We start from the raw sequence: 19,064 nt of genomic DNA, 5'->3' as shown, positions 1-19,064 counted from the left end.
TTAAGTGGAGGAGGCAGCGATACACTTCCTGTACCTAGCGGCTCTGATGTATTTCAGAGAATCCAACGCCACGGGGTGAACAAGCTTTAAAGCTTCTGAGGAGCAGACACGCCTCCGTGGCTCTCTTACTGCAATGTGACCTCTGACCACAGTGTGATAACCAAACCCTCACTAATAAACATTTATCTGAGGACAAGCAGGTTAACACTCAGTGACTGCAGAGGTCACGTGTGGGTTGTCAGGCAGCGCCGCCTGAACTGACCCCTCTGCTCCCATGCTGTCAGGAGGAACATTTCCTGCTCTGAATTCTTCGGCTCATCCCTGGTTTCTGTCTGGCAGGTCTGACTGCTCTGATCCTTTTCCGTGGAAACTTTGTTCTAGGCAATCAGGTGACGCTCTGATTCCTGAGAACTGCACTGAAAACACAAACAAACCAAACATGTAGAAAATGTTTGTGATGATGTGTATCTACAGGGGGAGGAGAATCTGTCACTAATCACTGTGTTTGCCCTTGAAGGTGATTTTAGAAAAAAGAAACGACTTTTTTGAGATGCTACCACGAAATTCAAAATAACCTCATTATTTTCTAAAATTAGTTTATTTGCTTAGTTTAAACATTTAATGAATTTTTCATGAGTTTATGAAATTTGCAAATTGTATATCATTTTGTTTGTTTGTTTTTTGTTTTTTTACACTTTAAGAAGCATCCCAGCTTTTCTGGAGCTGGCTTTGTGCGTGAGGAATCTCTGATCTGCCAGCTTCTGAAGCCACAGATTTAAAAACCAGAAGTGAAAAGGTTCCTGAGATTTTGTGAGCAAAAGGCTGAGTGAGAATGAAAACTGAAAAACCAAAGGCTGTTTTCAAAGTAGCAGATTGAGATTAACCTGATTTGTTCCACAGAAGTTATGCAATGTATGTAGAGCCATGATTTCCTGATCAGTACCCTGATAACCTGCATCTGAGCACGTGACATGAGGATGGTGGATTTATTTATATAACAGCAAACCCCCCCCCCCCCCCCCCCCCCCAAACAAACCAAGGTGAAACAACAACATTCATTTTACTCAAGCATTTTACAAACAGCAGAGACGGGGAGATGATGTTCATTATGGCGCCTTTGAAGACCCTCAAGGTCACCAAACAAACAACAAAACATAAAACATAAAAACATAAGGAAACATAAGCAAAATGAAAAATAAAAAACAAATATGAAAGCTAAAAAAGGTAAAAATAGACTAAAACAGAATGCAATTCTGAATAGATGGGTTTTAAGGAGCAATTTAAAAGTGGAGAGAGAGTTTGTAGTTTGGAGATCTGGTGCAAGTGCATCCAAAGTCTCAGGGCAGAACAACTAAAGGCTCTGAATCCCATGATAGTCAGGTGAGCAGGTGGAACAGACAGAAGGGAAGCTGAAGAAGAGCGGAGTGTACAAGGGGGTGAGTACGTATAGATAAAATCAGATAAATATGGGGAGTGAGGTTATGAAGTGCCTTGAAAGTAATAAGCAGAAACTGGAAGCCAGTGGAGCTGTTTAAGATCTATGTTCAGTAGATCTAATTCTGGATATAAAGCAATGAGTTGTATTTTGAACTAACTGCAGTTAATGTTGAAATTTATGAGGTACACCATAGAGAAGAGAATTACAGTAATCTGTAATGTGACAAGAGCATTGACAAGTATGGTGGTACTGTTTGGAGCCAGTGAAGGACAAAAGTGGTTAATATTACAATGATGAAAATATTATTTATATGTGCTTTAAGGGAAAGGGTGTCGAGGATGACTCCAAGACTCTTAACCTCTTAAGCCCCAATGCCTAGGACAGAGCCTTGGAGTACGCCGGAGTTAACTGGAGTAGATAGTGAACTGTGAGTGAGTAATTGAACAAACTGTGAACGGGGAGAGATACGAGGTAAACCAGGTGAGTGCTGTACAACTGATGCCAATAGATGTTAGTCTATGAAGAAAGATGTGGTGGGTGATAGTATCAAAAGCTTCTATAAGGTCAAGAAGAATAAGGATAGTGATGATAGAGATAGAGATAGATGATAGCGTCAGCTGCAGCAGAAGATCATTAGAGATTTTTACTAGATTCTGTACCATGAAATGAGCAGAAGCCAGACTGAAACTGTTCGTACAAGTTATTTCCAGCATGGTGTCTATGAACCTGTGCAGCTACTATCTTTTCGAGAATTTTGGCTTGTAAAAGTACATTTGAAAGTGGCCTGAAATTATTTAAATTGGAAGGGTCACAGCTGAAGTTACAGGCATTCAGAATTTAAAGGGAAAAGGGACATTTCCAAGACTTGATTACGCACAGGAAAAAATGCCCAGTGTACCTACGTGTAGGGGTATTCTTATTAAAATATTCAAAATACAAACATTTTTAGGTGTGTAAATAAAGTTAAAACATTTCTGTTGTTCAATACCAAAGAAATTTCAGCTGACAGATGGTGCAAAAAATGTGCCACATGCCAAAACGTTGGCTATTCATTAACAGTGCTGTAATCTTTCACTGCTTCACTCCAGAAGCATAAATCTTTGCACAGATAATGTTCATATGTGGATTACTGGTTTTCTGGAGTTAAATGTCTACTGAAGCACATTTTCAGAATGGTTATATGCAATAAAATCCAAAAATAAATTACACTCTCAAGTGTTAGCTCTATTTATACCAAGATTGTTTATACAGAGTGTGTAATTGCAGAGAAAAACTCTTGAACATAGTATTTTCGAGCAGGAAGCTCAGAAAGCCCTTTGGTGCTTAAAGATGCTCTCTACGGAGAAGAGATAGAAATCTCTTTTGGAAGATCAGCCTCTGACTGGCCAGTCGTCACACAGAAAAGTGATTTTCTTCTTTCTTTTTCATAGCATATACACCCATAAATGTCTGTATGCACTCATTCAGTGTCTCCTGCGGCGGATTGCAGGAGCTCCAGCATGAGATGTCGTGTGGTCACATTTATGAAGTGCTGTTTTCAGTGACCTGCTCTCTGACTTGTTTTGATTTCTCTTACATTGGAGAAACCAAACAGCCACTTCACAAGTGCATGGCACAACATAGAAGAGCCACCTCCACAGGACAAGACTCAGCTGTCCATCTGCATCTTAAGGATAAAGGACACTCTTTCGAGGATGCCAATGTTCACATTTTGGACAGAGAGGACAGATGGTTTGAAAGAGGAGTGAAAGAAGCCATCTATGTCCACTGTGAGTGACCATCTTTGAACAGAGGCGGTGGTTTATGACACCAACTCTCTGCCATCTATAATCCAGTTTTGAGATCCCTTCCCAGACGCCTTAACGCCCACTCACATCCTGGGCCATCTGATCTCAGGAATTCGCATGATAAGGTGGGGCCAGGTTTCACAATGAACTCACCCGAAACTCTGGCTGATTGGGACCCACACCCAGTTTCACACCTTGGCTCTGGCGATTAGAGGATCATCAGGGGGTCCTTTTGTCCCTCTGTGGGGGGACACTCCCACTAGGTTTATATCTGGGACTCTCCACCATTTGACCTTAGAACTGAAGAAGCTTCTCGGATGAGAGGTGAAACGTCTTCAAGTAACTTAAAGAAGTCCAGATGCTTTTCTTTGCAAGCTCCTTTGACTACGATGACCTGGATGACTGAGAACCTTCACAGACATTTTGATTTCTGTCCTGTTCTTCTGACTGTGCGTTTGCAATGATTAAAAAATACTTGTTGAGCACCAGTCAGCTTGTATGTGATGCACATGTGTACTAATGTGTGTTTTTGGCATTTATGAGCAGTCTGTAGGTGAGGGTGAGAGAGTCTCACCTGTGCGTGGATTCAGAGGGCAAGCATCCCAAATATCATCCAAAGTGGGCATGTTGGGTTGAGGGGTGGCTCTTAAAGTGACTTGCAGTCTAAAGCTCTTTGATTGGTCAGTGAGAGTAGAACCCTGAAGCCCTCAAGCCCATTTGTGCTTCGGTTATATGTGTTTCTTGGTATTTATGGTCAGTCTCAGAGTCTTAGGACCATTTTCCTCTCAGATGAACTGGATGCTGCGTTTGCTACATCAAACTGTTTGAACAAATCAGGAAAACAGCAAAGACAAAAAAGTTTGAATTTGATTGATACCATTATTTTTCTTCTTCCATGTTTGGATCCTTCTGTTTGCACTTACTGTGCAGTCAGTCAGGGGGCTTCTCCAGGCTGGAGTTACTGATAGTAACCATTGAAATAACTATAGCCACAACGCAGTGTGTGAACAGTGTCTCAGAGTAAGTCTATCAGGTGTGAGGTCTGAACACTCAAGCTTGGACAAATGCCACTGAAAAACACCTCTGTCAGTTTCTCCTCAGACTGCAGGAGGAAAATCATTCCTGAACAGGTTACAGCCTGCCCTGATCCAAACTACACAAGGTTTGGAGCTGACCTCACCTGCATGTTAAACGCAGGTAGGCTGATGGTCTGATACTACAGAGAAAACTATTACAGCAATGAAAATGAGTCATTTAATTGGCCTGAACACCTTAATAACCCAGCACATGGGGCGGCCGAGACTCACTCACCAAGACTGACAGGAGGAACAATCTCCGCCCTCTGCACATGCCCCGCCTCATATAAGTCAACCTGTTTCCACTGAGATCTGTGGTGATTTATGTAATAGTTTTCATTGTTGTTGTTTTTTTTGTTTGTTTCAAAGAGTTGACAGCGATGAACGAACATCAGACACAATCAGAAGCTGAGAAGTGAAGTCGCTGTTTTTTTCTCTACAGGTGACAATGAGCAGAAAGGTAGGGACGGCTCTCCTCTGTGTGTGTGTGTGTGTGTGTGTGTGTGTGTGTGTGTGTGAATTCGGTCTTTGTGGTAAATCTTAATACCAGCTCATTAAACCATTAAATATAATGAAATTACTTTGAAATGCAATGAGAAAAAGATTCAGATTTTTGTGTAACTCTCACAGAAACTTGAACCTGAAGCCTGTGAAACAAAAATGTATTTATTTCTACTGAAACACAGAAAATAAAACTGTGGTTAGGACTTATTCTTTTATACAAACAGAATATATTTCAAGTTACACAGAGCTCAAACTGACTAAGATAAGAAAAGGTTACTGAAACCTTACTGAGGCCCACACAAGTGTCTGAGTGTTTGTGGGTGAGATACTGAACTTGAAATCTTCCATCAGAGAGAGAGAGTGTGTGTGTGAACGTGTTAAAGACTGAACACTAAAATGTTTTCAGGTGATACAGAAAAAGAAATAAACTGCTGGGATTAAAAATTGTGTGAATAATGAGATTTAAAATTCCATCACATGTACTGACAATCAGCATCACACATGAGATATGTCATTTGATTAAAAAAAACTTAATTTAATTTAATCTTGGTTTCTCTGAAACATTTTGTATATTTTAAATAATCCGAATGTTACACAGAGTTTATTGGTCATTTCACATAAATCATAATGCACAGAAAATAATTGGGTTGGATGGTTGGTTGGTTGATCAGCTTTGTGATTTGGGGGAGTTTTTTAAATGTCCGCCTACTAATGGTAACTGTTTTCACATTTTAAACTATTCAGATTTAGTAGACTCTTCCTGTTTATTAATCACATTAGAAAGTTAAGAAATAATAGATAATCAATAATAATAATCACTGTAAACCAGCCAAAGTAAAACTAGGTCTTTGGTAAATGTGATCTAGGAGCTTGTATGCACCAGGTCCAAGCAGTTATGGTGTTATTTTTATGCCACTATTCGGAGCGCACGTGAAAAACATTTGAGCGCACGTTAAAAAAAATTTGCAGGTGCAAGTGTTGCATTTTGAGGAGAAATTTATTTTGAGCGAAGAAAAGCTAAATTTGAGTGAACAAAATTCATTGCTGTGTGCAAAAAATGTATTTCAGTGTTTGCTATTATCCACACATACACAATAGCAGCGCCTCTCGCTCAGTTTTTGTATTTGCGCTTGCATACAATGTGTTGCTTGCACTCTCAACATTTCTGTCTGTGCACGTTCAACTCTTTCTGTACACTGTTATATTTGTGCCACAAAACCAGCCAATCAGTTGTTTTGGTCTCCAATCAGCTCAAAATGACGAAATGCAATATTCCAGAATCCATTTCGTCCAAAACTCAAACGAGGCAGTGGCAGAAAAACACAGAGTGGCGGAGTTTGAAATATTACTCTTTCTGGGTCACAAAATAAACTTTTAAGATATTTTCATGCGAGAATGGTGCTGTGTAAACTTCAAATATCTGCTCGATTTATCAAGACATCACATATTTGCATAAGTGCTCTCTAAGTGCTCTAACATTTTGTTAGAGCACTTATGCTCTAACATTTTGTTAGAGCACTTATAGCGGTGTACAGAAAGAGTTGAGCGCGCACAGGCAGAAATGTTGAGAGTGCAAGCAACACATTGCGAGCAAGCGCAAATACAAAAACTGAGTGAGAGGCGCTGCTATTGTGTATGTGTGGATAATAGCAAACACTGAAATACATTTTTTGCACACAGCAATGAATTTTGTTCACTCAAATTTAGCTTTTCTTCACTCAAAATAAATTTCTCCTCAAAATGCAACACTTGCACCTGCAAATTTTTTTTTTTATGTGCGCTCAGAATAGTGGCACAAAAATAACGCCATAAGCAGTCCCCTCTTCAGTGCAACAGTGAGGAAATAAAGCTGTTGTGTAAGACGGTTTGGGTTTTGGCACTGATTAAATAATGTAATGTGCTTTTGTTTTTGTTTTTGCTTTTCATCTTTCATTTTGTTTCATGGGAAGATGTTATGCAGTTTGACCTGTTAGGTTGATGCTCTGAGTTCTTCAGAATCACAACCAGTCAAACAGGATCCATTTGTAAGCTTAATGCTGTATGTCAGAATAGAGGTGAGAATTTAAGGGTGCAAGACTGAATGACAATAGACACTGACATTTATGTGATGTGATGGATTTGCATACATAATGACAGTCATGACATCAAACACTGTGAAACAGGGACAGTTTCAAACATTTAGATATTTCTAGAGTGTTGATTCTTTGACTGGTAATTCTCATTTAGCTCATGGATATCACAATCCCTGAATACATCTGTTTATTGCAGCAATGGACTGTGACTTTTACAGGAAGGCAAGCAAATGTGACACTTTGTTTAACTGGCAATAATTCAATAATGCAACGTATTCTATAAAAACATGTTTGTATGTACTCTGCTTAACAAATTTATTAGAGCACCACCCAGTATAAGGTTTGTGCCACATCTGCTCTAAATGATCAGTACAGGTAATTACTAAATCATTTATATTTCTTTAATGGTTAATCCAGCAGTATGTGCAAGCAAGCTCTTTAATGGAAATTATATTTTTTTGCTAAAAGTTGATTTTTCAACTGTTTTACAAATAAAAGCAGAAAAAAAGAAGGAAATGATTACTTTTGGATTAAGATCAAGATCCAGACGTTTGTGATATATATACACAATGCAAAACACAGTACTGCCTGTGGGAAACTGAGGGAAATTTAAAACTGGTGGTTAAGGGTAGGCGTAAATTTAGTAAAATTATAATTCACATTGGCAGTAATGACACCAGTTACGTCAATCCGAGGTCACTAAAATCAATATTGAATTGGTGCGGTGGCCTTTATAGATAATTGGGAAACTTTCTGGAGGAAACGTGGTTTTGTTAGGAGAGACTGCATCCATTCCACTTTGGATGGAGCAGCTCTCATTTCTAGAAATCTGGCCAAATTTATTAAGCCCCACAAAATGTTAGCAACATCCCACAAGAACCCAAAGAGGAGAGTCCTAGCCTCTAGCCCTGCCAGTGTAGCAGAAATGATGACGGATGATGATGGCAGCAGCAGCCGTTCTTCTCTGCGTGAGTAGCTTAATGTTGTTTGTGTGTAATTTACGTTGAGTAAGCTAACCACGTTATTACATTAATGCATGTAAGTGAACTAGCAAACATCATCATAGCTACATGCGGCTGTCTTCTTGTTTGATGGCAGATACTCCCTTCACCCTGGCCAAAAAGGCTAAAATGACCAAAGAAAAAGTGGAAAACAGTTAAACATGAGAGGTTTTTGGACAAAGTTTGTGTTTTTTCCATTTTTTAAGCACTGCTTCCGCAAAGAGTGATACCATATATGCCCTATAGCTGCAGAAAAGGCTAACATTGTTATCTTTTTTACAAAAAACATAGCTGAACATGAGAGGTTTTTGGACCAATTTTGTGTTCTCCATTCTTTAAGCACCAGTTTGAGCACCGTTTAAGCACCGGCACCGTTTCAAAAGTACCGATTTGGCACCGGTATCGGATAAAACCTAAACGATACCCATCCCTAATGCTGAAGATATCTACCTATTCGGAACCATGATAACAGGGTTCTTGCTGATCGGAGCTGGCTTGGCCCTGGCTTATCGGAGAATTAAAAAAGCGGAACCGGCTGTTTATACACCCCCCAAGGCTGCCCGCTGGGATTGAAACGATGGGAGGAGGCGCGACTTCTCAGAACGGGCTCATTGAGAGCAGCATGGTTAAGACCTTGGAGATGCTTACAGCTGCTGTGAATACTCAGAATAACACCTCTGAGCGTATATTGGATTACATCAAGGAGAGGCCTGCTCAGAATAACACCTTTGAGCGAAAGTTGGATTACATCGTGGAACAGCTCACTGCAGTCGTGAGTTCTCAGAATCGGTTCTCTGAGCAAAAGAATGACAACACCACGGAACGCAAGTTTGATAACGTCATGGGGAAGCTCGCGGTTCTCCAATGGGAGATTGAGAGACCAGTGTCGGAGTGTTAAAGAACAGCTTTGAAATTTTCATGAGTTGTTGCAAAAGAAAAATACCATCATAATCTGGCTACCCCTTCGGCACCAGCAGTGGGCTCAAGGCTGTAGCTGAACAAAAACTCCCTGATAACGACTGTGTTGAGTCTGTTCCTTCCCATTCCATGCAAGGCCACCTGGGTTGGCTGGAAGACTGTTTACTTAGCCTGGCAGGGCGAAGGACACTGTCTCAGCTGAACTATGGACACGCACACACATACATATACTGATACTGATAAGCACTCACTGACGCATCACCCTCCCTACCCCGGATCCAACGCCACCTCCAACGCTTACCTCCCTTCTGATGTGGACATCGGGTCAGCTGGAGGCGCAGTCGAAGATTGCAGCGGTCCCAGATCACATGTACACACTGGAACACTTTCCCATGTTGCTTGTCTGTGTTTATTGTACTATGGTGTGTTGATATCTGTGCATTCCTGTATTATCCTTTTGTGTTACACATTTTGATGTTTTTTTCCTCGCTACCTAGCCTGACCTGTCTCCCCAATGTGATGTTTGTGTATTGTATGTACGGTCGGCAAGGTCTGTCATCTCGGTTGTGTCATCTCTCATCATCATCTCTAATCACACTTTAGATCTTGTTTTAACATATGGCATAGAAGCTGAACATTTAGCAATGTTTCCTGAAAATCCTCTCTCCTCTTATTATTTCCTGATAACATTTAAATTTACAATAATCGATTACACAGCAGTGGAGAGTAGACTTCATCACAGTAGATGTCTTTCTGAAAGTGCTGTAACTAAGTTTAAGAATATAATGCACCCACTGTTAGCATCTTCTATGCCCTGTACCAATATAGAGCAGAGCAGCTACCTGAACGCTACTCCAACAGAGGCTGTTTATCTTGTTAATAATTTAGCCTCCTCACTACGTATGACTCAAATCAGAAGTACTTGACTTCCTGGTATAATTCTCAAATGTACAATTTAAAAGATCATCCTTCAGTCTGGAAATATTATGTCTGAGCATCCGGTGTGTTTGTGGAGTGGACCCAATTGTAGACATGAAACGGAATCTTAACAAAAAATGGGCTGTTTACTTGGCCGAAAAACATGAATATAAAAAAGGGCAAAATGGACGCGGACAAAACAAAAAACCTAAACTGGGAAAAGCTAGACTGTGTAAACTATGAAAAACAACACATTAGCATGATTCTGAGCAGGAGTACAAGAGTAACTCTGACAAAAAAAACTGTGAACATGAATCTTGATATAACTTGAACAGAATTATGAGGTACCCAGAATCTGACCTGACATGGACGGAGGAAAACAGAAGCACCAACAACAAACAGAGGGAGACAGAGGACCTAAATACACAGGAGGGTAATGAGGGAAGTGGAAATACCTGCGGAGACACAGCTGACACAAATAATCATGACACCAAAGGGAAAAGTAAAACTAAGCACATTAAACATAGAAACAAGACTTTCAAAATAAAACAGAAAACCTGGAGAGACATGAACTGGAACACAGAAGTTTGAGACAAGAGACAAAGAGAGGCAGCGAGAGAGGGAGAGGGACACAGAGGAGAGAGACACAAGAGGAACCTACATAGACGAGGAGAGAACACATGACACATAGGAAAAGACTCAAACACCGAAACATAGGAGAAACATAAACTAGACTAAACTCAACTAAATCCTAACTAATAATAACCACACAAGAACTTAACATATTTCCAATATAACCAAAGGAATCAAAAAATACAAAATAAACTTAAAACGCTGGGTCACAGACAAAGCCCCTAACAGGAAATAGTTTGTTGCTCGGTAAAAAATTCCTCCTTTATGGAGCACTTTTTTGCTAGAACATCTTACTATTCATCGCTGATTGAAGAAAATAAGATCCAGCCTAGGTTTCTCTTCAGCACTGTAGCCAGCCTGACAAAAAGTCAGAGTGAAAAGAAAATTACTCATAATCATTTCACAGACATAACATTATCTATAGCTACTTTCAGTACCACTGATATTCCTTTTCTCCAATTGATCTTTCTGAGTTAACTTCAGTAATTACTTCCTCCAAACCATCAACGTGTCTTTTAGACCCCATTCCTATAAGACTGCTCAAAGAAGTCCTACCATTGATTAATGCTTCAGTCTTAAATATGATCAATCTATGTCTAATAATCGGCTATGTACCACGCTGGCAGTAGTTAAACCATTACTTAAAAAGCCATCTCTAGACCCAGTGGTCTTAGCTAATTAAAGGCCAGTCTCTAGCCTTCCTTTCATCTCAAAAATTCTTGAAATAGTTTCAGTCAGATTTCAGAGCCCATCACAGTACAGAAACTGCTTTAGTGAAGATTCTAAAGGATGTTTTTATGGCCTCTGACAGTGGAATCATCTCTGTGCTTATCCTGGTAGACCTCAGTGCAGCGTTCAATATGGTTGGCCATATAATCAATACTGTTGACTGCTATTAGAGCGAGTAGAGCATGCTGTAGGTATTACAGGTACTACGCTGCAGTAGTTTGTATCATATCTATCTAATAGACTCCAATTTGATCATGTAAATGGAGAGTCCTCTTCACACACTAAGGTTAATTATGGAGTTCAACAGGGTTGAGTGCTAGGATCCATTCTGTTTACACTATACATGCATAGCATACATTTTCACTGCTATGCAGATGACACCCAACTTGATCTATCCATGAAGCCAGATAACTCACACCAATTAGTTAAACTGCATCAGTGTCTTAAAGACATAAAGACCTGGGTGGCCTCTAACTTTCTACTTCTAAATTAAGATAAAACGAGGTTATTGCACTAGGCCCTGAAAATCTTAGATATATGGTATCTAACCAGATTTTTACTCTGGATGGCATTACCTTAGCCTCCAGTAGCACTGTGAGGAAACTTGGAGTCATTTTTGACCAGGATATGTCCTTCAATGCACATATTAAACAAATATGTAGGACTGCTTTCTTCCATTTATGCAATATCTCTAAAATTAGAAATATCCTGTCTCAGTGACACTGAAAAACTAGTTCATGCATTTATTACTTCTAGGTTGGACTACTAAAAAGAATGTCTGACTATGAAATGCACGATTTATTAAAAGAAACTGCTTTGGCTATAATGTCATTGACAAACACAGAGGGAGAAGTATTCCTCTGTATTTGAGTTAAAAAGAGATTATGTTCAAATGAATGTTCATTTGAAAATGAGCTAATGATAAAGTTGATTAATGACGTCAATTTGGATAAACTGAATGAAACATGAAGTATATTCAGAATCAGAATACTTTATTAATTCTGATTCTGATATTACAATTCAATTACATATGAATATACTATACTATGTTTCATTCAGTTTATCCAATTTAACTTCATCATTCATCAACTTTATCATTAGCTCATTTTCAAATGAACATTCATTTTAACATAATCTCTTTTGTGATGAAATTATTAACATTTCTATGTTAAGTACAACATAGAAAAGAAGAACATGTATTGAAGTGAAAATTTAAAGTTGAAACGTTTGAAACTTTTCTTTAAACCATGTACATGGAAAAGTCAGACAGATAGAGGATGATAAGGTGCAGCTGGAAATCGGGTGATTTAATGTGATGATCTGATATCACCCGTGGGATCAACTGCTGCCCAAACTTTGAACCTGCAAATCACCTTGAACCTGCCAAAAAATCACCATTTTTTGGCTTTTTCTGTTCTCATTTTTGCCATGTTAGATCGTAGATTCAAGAAGATTTGGATTTTCAATGTTTTCCTGCTGGCTTACAACTTCCAAGAATTTCCTCTGATTCCCTTTTGGGTAAAACCTTCAGAAGATTTGGAATTCCACTGTATTCCTGGGAGATTGAATTTCCAGTGGATTGACAGAGGGTTTCTTCTAATATTTGACAACATAGCAAGTCCAAGTTAGGATTTCTGATTCATGGTGGAAAGAATCTGTGCTAAACCCTCACTCTCCTTCTTTAGATATCTGCAGGTTTGGCATCACACATTTGTTTCTGAAGTATTTCTGCTGGTCCTTCCTTGTGACACCTGAGAGTTTCCTTTTCTTGTCCCCTTTAAAAGGGACAACAAGTTTATAGTCAACTTTTATTTTGTAATTTTTATGGAGTCCTGATGCTACTTACCTTTAGTTTGAACAAAGTAGTAATATAAAAAAGAATAATTACAGCTGCAGTGAATCACCCCAGCAATTATAGAACTGTTTCAGACGTGCGATTTTCTTTGATTTTGGCAGGGAAACATGATGTCAAATTCAACACGTGAAGAGCTGCTCCTGAGAGCACTGAAAGATCTGGGAGACAACGAGTTAAAAGAGTTCAAGTGGTACCTGCAAAAGTCTGACGTCCTGGAACGCTTCCCAATAATCCCAAAGAGCAGACTAGATAAGGCAGACAGGCCAGACACAGTGGATCAGATGCTGCAAACATACTGTGAAAACGTGCTTGAGGTCACCAAAAAGGTTTTGAGGAAGCTAGATAGGAATGACCTTGTGCAGATTTTAATTGACCCAAATGCAGAACCTGAAGCAGGTAAGTCATTGAATGATTAACACTCATATGAGAATGATTCCTGGTATGAGGTGCACTTTGTGATGACCATAATTCAGACAGAAAATGTATCTTATTACATTTTCAGTTTGTTATGAACCATGGCATAGAGATGGACTTGATAATTTCAGATGCTGTTCTTTACCTTAATACACAGATGGTAGATCTGAGACGATAGCAAGAAATGGCAATAGTGGGTTTGCGAGGTGAAAAGAATAATAAAGAATAGGACCTATTAATTGCTTTGATATGAAATGTACTTACCACACTCATGGACATGACAGTTATATTTTAATGTTGATGAACAAAACCGCTACAGAAATTTGGGTAATTACTGTTTTTTGCTAAGAACCTGTCCTTGCCATCCTAACCATATTCTGCTTATTTTCCATTGACAACTATCACAATTACATAAATGTACCTTATTTTTTCACAACTGACATTTACTCACATCTACTCTTACCATTTCACTGTTTATTTAGAGGGTTTTGCTGAGTTCCAGAAAAACCTCAAATCCAACCTGATGAAAAAGTTTCAGGAATCAGCTGAAAAACTTAAAAAAGGAGGTAAATCTAAGCTTCAAAATGAGACCTACACAGAGGTCTGCTTCAAAATAGAAAACAGCCAAGAGGTCAACAAGGAACATGAGATCAGACTAATTGAAAAAGCACACAGGAAACCAGACAGACCAGAAACAAGACTTCGATGTGAAGACATCTTCAAAGCTTCACCCATTAAAGACAAACCAATCAGAACAGTGCTGACAAAGGGAGTGGCTGGCATTGGGAAAACAGTCTCAACACAGAAGTTCACTCTGGACTGGGCTAAAGACAAAGCCAACCAGGACATCCACTTAACATTTCTATTCACTTTCAGAGAGGTGAATGTACTGGAAGACAAAAAGTTCAGTTTGGTGGAACTTGTGAATCATTTTTTTACTAAAAACAAAGAAGCAGGAATCTGCAGCTTTGAAGGGTTTAAGGTTGTGTTCATCTTTGATGGTCTGGATGAGTGTCGGTTTCCTCTGGACTTCCACAAAACTGCGATCCTGACTGATGCTACAGAATCCACCTCAGTCAGTGTGCTGCTGACAAATCTCATCCGGGGGGATCTGCTTCCCTCTGCTCGCCTTTGGATAACCACACGGCCTGCAGCAGCCAATCAGATCCCTTCTGAGTATGTAAACATTGTGACAGAAGTTATGGGGTTCACTGATGCTCAAAAACTAGACTACTTCAGAAAGAAATTCAGAGATGAGAAGCTTATTGGCAGAATGATCTCTCATATCAAAACTTCACAGAGCTTAAACATCATGTGCCACATTCCAGTCTTCTGCTGCATCACTGCTACAGTTCTGGAGGATATGTTGAAAACTAAAGATAAAGATGAGCTGCCCAAGACCCTGACTGAGATGTACATCCACCTTTTGATATCTCAAGCCAAAGTTAAGAAGGTCAAGCATCAGGGAGGAACTGATGCTGATCCACAGTGGAATCAAGCAAGCAAGGAGATGATTCTGTCTTTGGGAAAACTGGCTTTTGAGCAGCTACAGAAAGCCAACCTGATCTTTTATGAATCAGACTTGAAAGACTGTGGCATCAATGTCACAAGTGCCTCAGTATATGCAGGACTTTTTACAGAGATATTTAAAGAGGAGAGAGTGTTGCGCCAGGACAAAGTGTTTTCTTTTATCCACCTGAGTGTTCAGGAGTTTCTGGCTGCTCTGTATGTCCATATGACCTTTTTCAGCTCTGGACTCAATCTGCTGGACGAACTCCAACAATCATCCTGGATTTCTAGACTTTCAAGAAGTAAATCTAATCTCCACCAGAGGGCCGTGGACAAGGCCTTACAGAGCCCAAATGGACACCTGGACTTGTTCCTCCGTTTCCTTCTGGGTCTTTCACTGGAGACCAATCAGATTCTCTTACAAGGCCTACTGAGAAAGACAGGAAGTAGCTCACAGGAAACAGTCCAGTACATCAAGGAAAGGCTTGATGATGGTCTCCCTTCTGAGAAAAGCATCAATTTGTTTCACTGTTTGAATGAAGTGAATGATCATTCTCTATTGGAGGACATCCAAAAGTCATTGAGTTCAGGAAATCTTTACACGAATGATCTATTTCCATCTCAGTGGTCAGCTCTAGTCTTCATATTATTATCATCAGAAAATCTGGATGTCTTTGACCTGAAGAAATATTCAGCTTCAGAGGAGGTTCTTCTGAAGCTACTGCCTGTGGTTAAAGCCTCCAACAAAGCTTTGTAAGTGCTGTGATATCTATTAAAAGTCATTGGTTAGCTACTATTGATACTCATATGATGATTTTAAAATATGTTTTCAATGGTTTTCTCTGTTGTTGTTTAATTTTGCAGGTTGAGTTCTTGTAACCTGTCAGAGAAAAGTGTAAAAATTCTGTCTCCAGTGCTCAGCTCCCAGTCCTCTTGTCTGAGAGAGCTGGACCTGAGCAACAACAACCTGGAGGATTCAGGAGTGAAGATGCTTTCTACCATACTGGAGGGTCCACATTGTCAACTGGAAACTCTCAGGTCAGGAATGTTAGTGTTGGCTGATGCTCGTCTATGTTTCGCGGCATATTTTATTCTTAGTCTTGGTAAATTTAATTACTATTCAAATTTCTTCTTGATTGCAACATACAGTGTTGCATACATGTCTTAATTTCTCTTTGGTTTTGTGGGCTATTGTTTTAGTTTTAGTTTAGTTTTTTAGTATTAGTTAAATATTTGAGATCATCAAACACATTTTTATATCAGACAAAGCTAAAAAGATCTGCAGGTTTTTAAATGCTAATTGAATTTATTAAGGTAAAAAAAACTATCCAGACTTAACTGGCCTTATGGGAAAAAGTGTCAATCTGTAGTTGATGTTGATTTGCATCAATTCTGTCTGTCTTTTTGTGCTAATTTAAAAATCATTGTTATTTTAACATGTCTAATGGTTTGTTTATAAACAGGCTGATTGGCTGTAACTTGTCATGGAGAAGCTGCGAAACTCTTTCTACAGTTATCAGCACACAGTCCTTAAATCTAAAAGAACTGGATGTGAGCAACAATGACCTGCAGGATTCAGGAGTACAACTTTTATCTGCTGGACTGGAGAGTAATCACTGTGTACTTCAAACTCTTAGGTCAGGACTCCACAGTTTCCTCATTTATAAATGATGAAGTGACATTACATATTACTTTATGATTTTTATCATCAAATTGGACAACTTTCATGTAGTTTTATTTCATTTCTTTGATTGATTTGATTTATTAATAATGTAACTGGACTTACTTGTGGAGTACAGTGGTATACAAAGGTACTATCTGCTATCTTTTTCATTTTCTTATTTGTGTCATTTTCAAATATCTGTTACCTAAATTTGTAAGGAAGTTTGTAACTTCAGAAAAAAATAACTGACTCAATTTCAGGCTATCAGGCTGTCAAGTCACAGAACAAGGCTGTGCTGCTCTGGCCTCAGCTCTGAGTTCAAACCCTTCCCATCTGAGAGAATTGGACCTGAGCTACAATCATCCAGGAGACCAAGGCGTGACTCTCCTTTCTTTTGGCCTGAAGGATAGACAATGCCAATTGGAAACACTCAGGTACGAACAGAAAATTAGCAGCCTACTAATTACTAATTAAAATACTTTTGAATATTAATCATATAATTAAACCTCTGAGGTTTCACTCAATATTGGTGATGACTTCTTGCTCCAAATGCTGCCCTTATATTTTGGAGATAAGTAAACAGGATTTATTTGGAAAAAATATAAATAGTTATTTAAACATGTCAGTGCATCATGGGTAATATGCTTTGGCAAAAAGGAAAGTTTTAAGCCTAATCTTAAAAGTAGAGAAAGTGTCTACCTCCTGAATCCAAACTGGAAGCTGGTTCCACAGAATAGGGGCCTGAAACCTGAATGCTCTGCCTCCCATTCTACTTTTAAATACTCTAGGAACAAGAAGTAAGATCTTGTATGTGAAGAGAAGGATTTTAAATACAATTCTTGATTTAAAAGAAAGCCAACGAAGAGAGGGAGTATGAGAGAAATATGGTCTCTCTTTCTAGAGGCCATAAGAAGATCATTTGTAGCCTTCACTAATACAAACAAAAATGAGATAACACGGAGTATGGAATACAATGAATTTTAATATTGAACTTTAATACTACTACTACTACTAACAACAACAACAACAACAACAACAACAATAATAATAATAATAATAATAATAATAAGCAACAAATATATAAAATATAGAAGCAACATTGAAATTAAAGCTGCAAGCAGCGTTATGAGGGCCCTCACACCCCAGCGCATCGAGCCATGCCCACCACCTACACCAAGCATTTCCGATCTGATGTCACATTGATGGAATTCATGCGTAGAACCACCAGCTAAAATTTCATTTCGTTCAATGATAATTATAGTCATCCCACTGGGTGGCGCTCTAACCATTACTGATAAATTGCTTGTCAAATATTTCCGAGCTTGACTCTTGACTCATGCCTGTGAAATTTGGGAGAGATTGGATATTGTGTTTTTGAGTGACAGCAGATTACTGCTTTTTGGCGAGTGATTGAAACTCCACGTGCCGCCATGACCACCCCGTTTCCCTAAACGTAAAAAGCTTCGCAATTTAACATCACAAAGGTCTTTAGATTCCCTGCACTGGAGATCATCTCGATCTGATTAAAATTCCTTGGAGGAGTTTGTCAAAGTACGAGGCCTGAAAAGAGGGGAAAATGTCGCCAAAATTACACATTAATTTTAAAATGGCTGACTTCACATGGCTGATCACATAACAAGAAAGTCTTCATCACATTGGAGGTGTGGGCCAAATTTCAAGAGTTCTTGAGCTTTCTAAGCCCCTCAAATGTCCAAGCATTTCACTACATATCGTACTGTGTATGACTGTGTACGTGACAAATAAAATAAAATTTGAATTTGAAATGCCACTTCATCTTTCATGGTGAACCACCTTGCCACCAGGGTGCGCCATTAAGTTTAAACTCACAATTGTCTCACTGAAGCATCATGAGGGACTGATGTTAATATTCACCGCTTTTGAGGTGGACCTGATGAACCTGTGAAAACCAGTATATAGGGATGGGTATCGAAACCCGGTTCTTGTTGAGAACCGGTTCCCACTGTTTCAATTCCTTGGAATTGTTTGCCATTTTTGCAAACGATTCCCTTATCAATTCTAGTCGCCCCGAATGACATCACCACATTGCGGAGTGTCATTTACTAAGTGGCTCAAACGCTCAAAAGTTTGGTTATACTTTACGAGAACGGTTAGATAGTAGATATTTCATTTAAGGGAGGAAACACTACGAATATGCAAAAGCATTTGCTCACAAAACACGCGATGACCTTAAATGAATGTCGTGTTTTTAATTCTGCTCCGGACTCATGAATCTCAACCCAGCAGCAGCGGTAACGTTTGTATGTCCTCTCCCGTTAATTCGGCAGGTAAATAATCAACTAACAGTGCATATTATGTTAGCGCGATCTGCCTTATTACAAAACCTGCCATTACTGTGCGCTGCATTTAGGTGACCATGATGAGAGAGACAGACAGAAGCTGTGTCCCAAAACGTCGGCTGCATCCTCCGGAGGACCTGGCCTTCGCAGTCTACGTGGGCTCAGTGTTGCCAACTTAGCGACTTTGTCGCTATATTTAGCGAGTTTTCAGACCCCCTTAGCGACTTTT

General features: G+C 39.2%; 1 protein-coding gene across 1 annotated transcript in view; it reads left to right on the top strand.

Moving 5' to 3' along the window:
- Positions 1 to 1,814: 1,814 nt before the first annotated feature.
- Positions 1,815 to 19,064, top strand: part of LOC308397511 (NACHT, LRR and PYD domains-containing protein 3-like) — a 28,644-nt gene continuing 11,394 nt past the window's right edge. The window contains exons 1-8 of the mRNA XM_080883440.1: positions 1,815 to 1,918; positions 4,316 to 4,422; positions 4,671 to 4,761; positions 13,033 to 13,327; positions 13,828 to 15,607; positions 15,719 to 15,892; positions 16,318 to 16,491; positions 16,778 to 16,951. Coding sequence (XP_080739566.1) covers positions 4,750 to 4,761; positions 13,033 to 13,327; positions 13,828 to 15,607; positions 15,719 to 15,892; positions 16,318 to 16,491; positions 16,778 to 16,951 — 2,609 coding nt within the window. The 5' untranslated portion in view covers positions 1,815 to 1,918; positions 4,316 to 4,422; positions 4,671 to 4,749. The remainder of the gene's footprint in view (positions 1,919 to 4,315; positions 4,423 to 4,670; positions 4,762 to 13,032; positions 13,328 to 13,827; positions 15,608 to 15,718; positions 15,893 to 16,317; positions 16,492 to 16,777; positions 16,952 to 19,064) is intronic.

The sequence above is a fragment of the Rhamphochromis sp. 'chilingali' genome (assembly GCF_963969265.1).
Source record: "Rhamphochromis sp. 'chilingali' genome assembly, chromosome: 5".
Lineage (NCBI taxonomy): Eukaryota > Metazoa > Chordata > Actinopteri > Cichliformes > Cichlidae > Rhamphochromis > Rhamphochromis sp. 'chilingali'.
The sequence above is the reverse complement of the archived record's forward strand: the minus strand, read 5'-3'. Positions and strand labels throughout refer to the sequence as shown.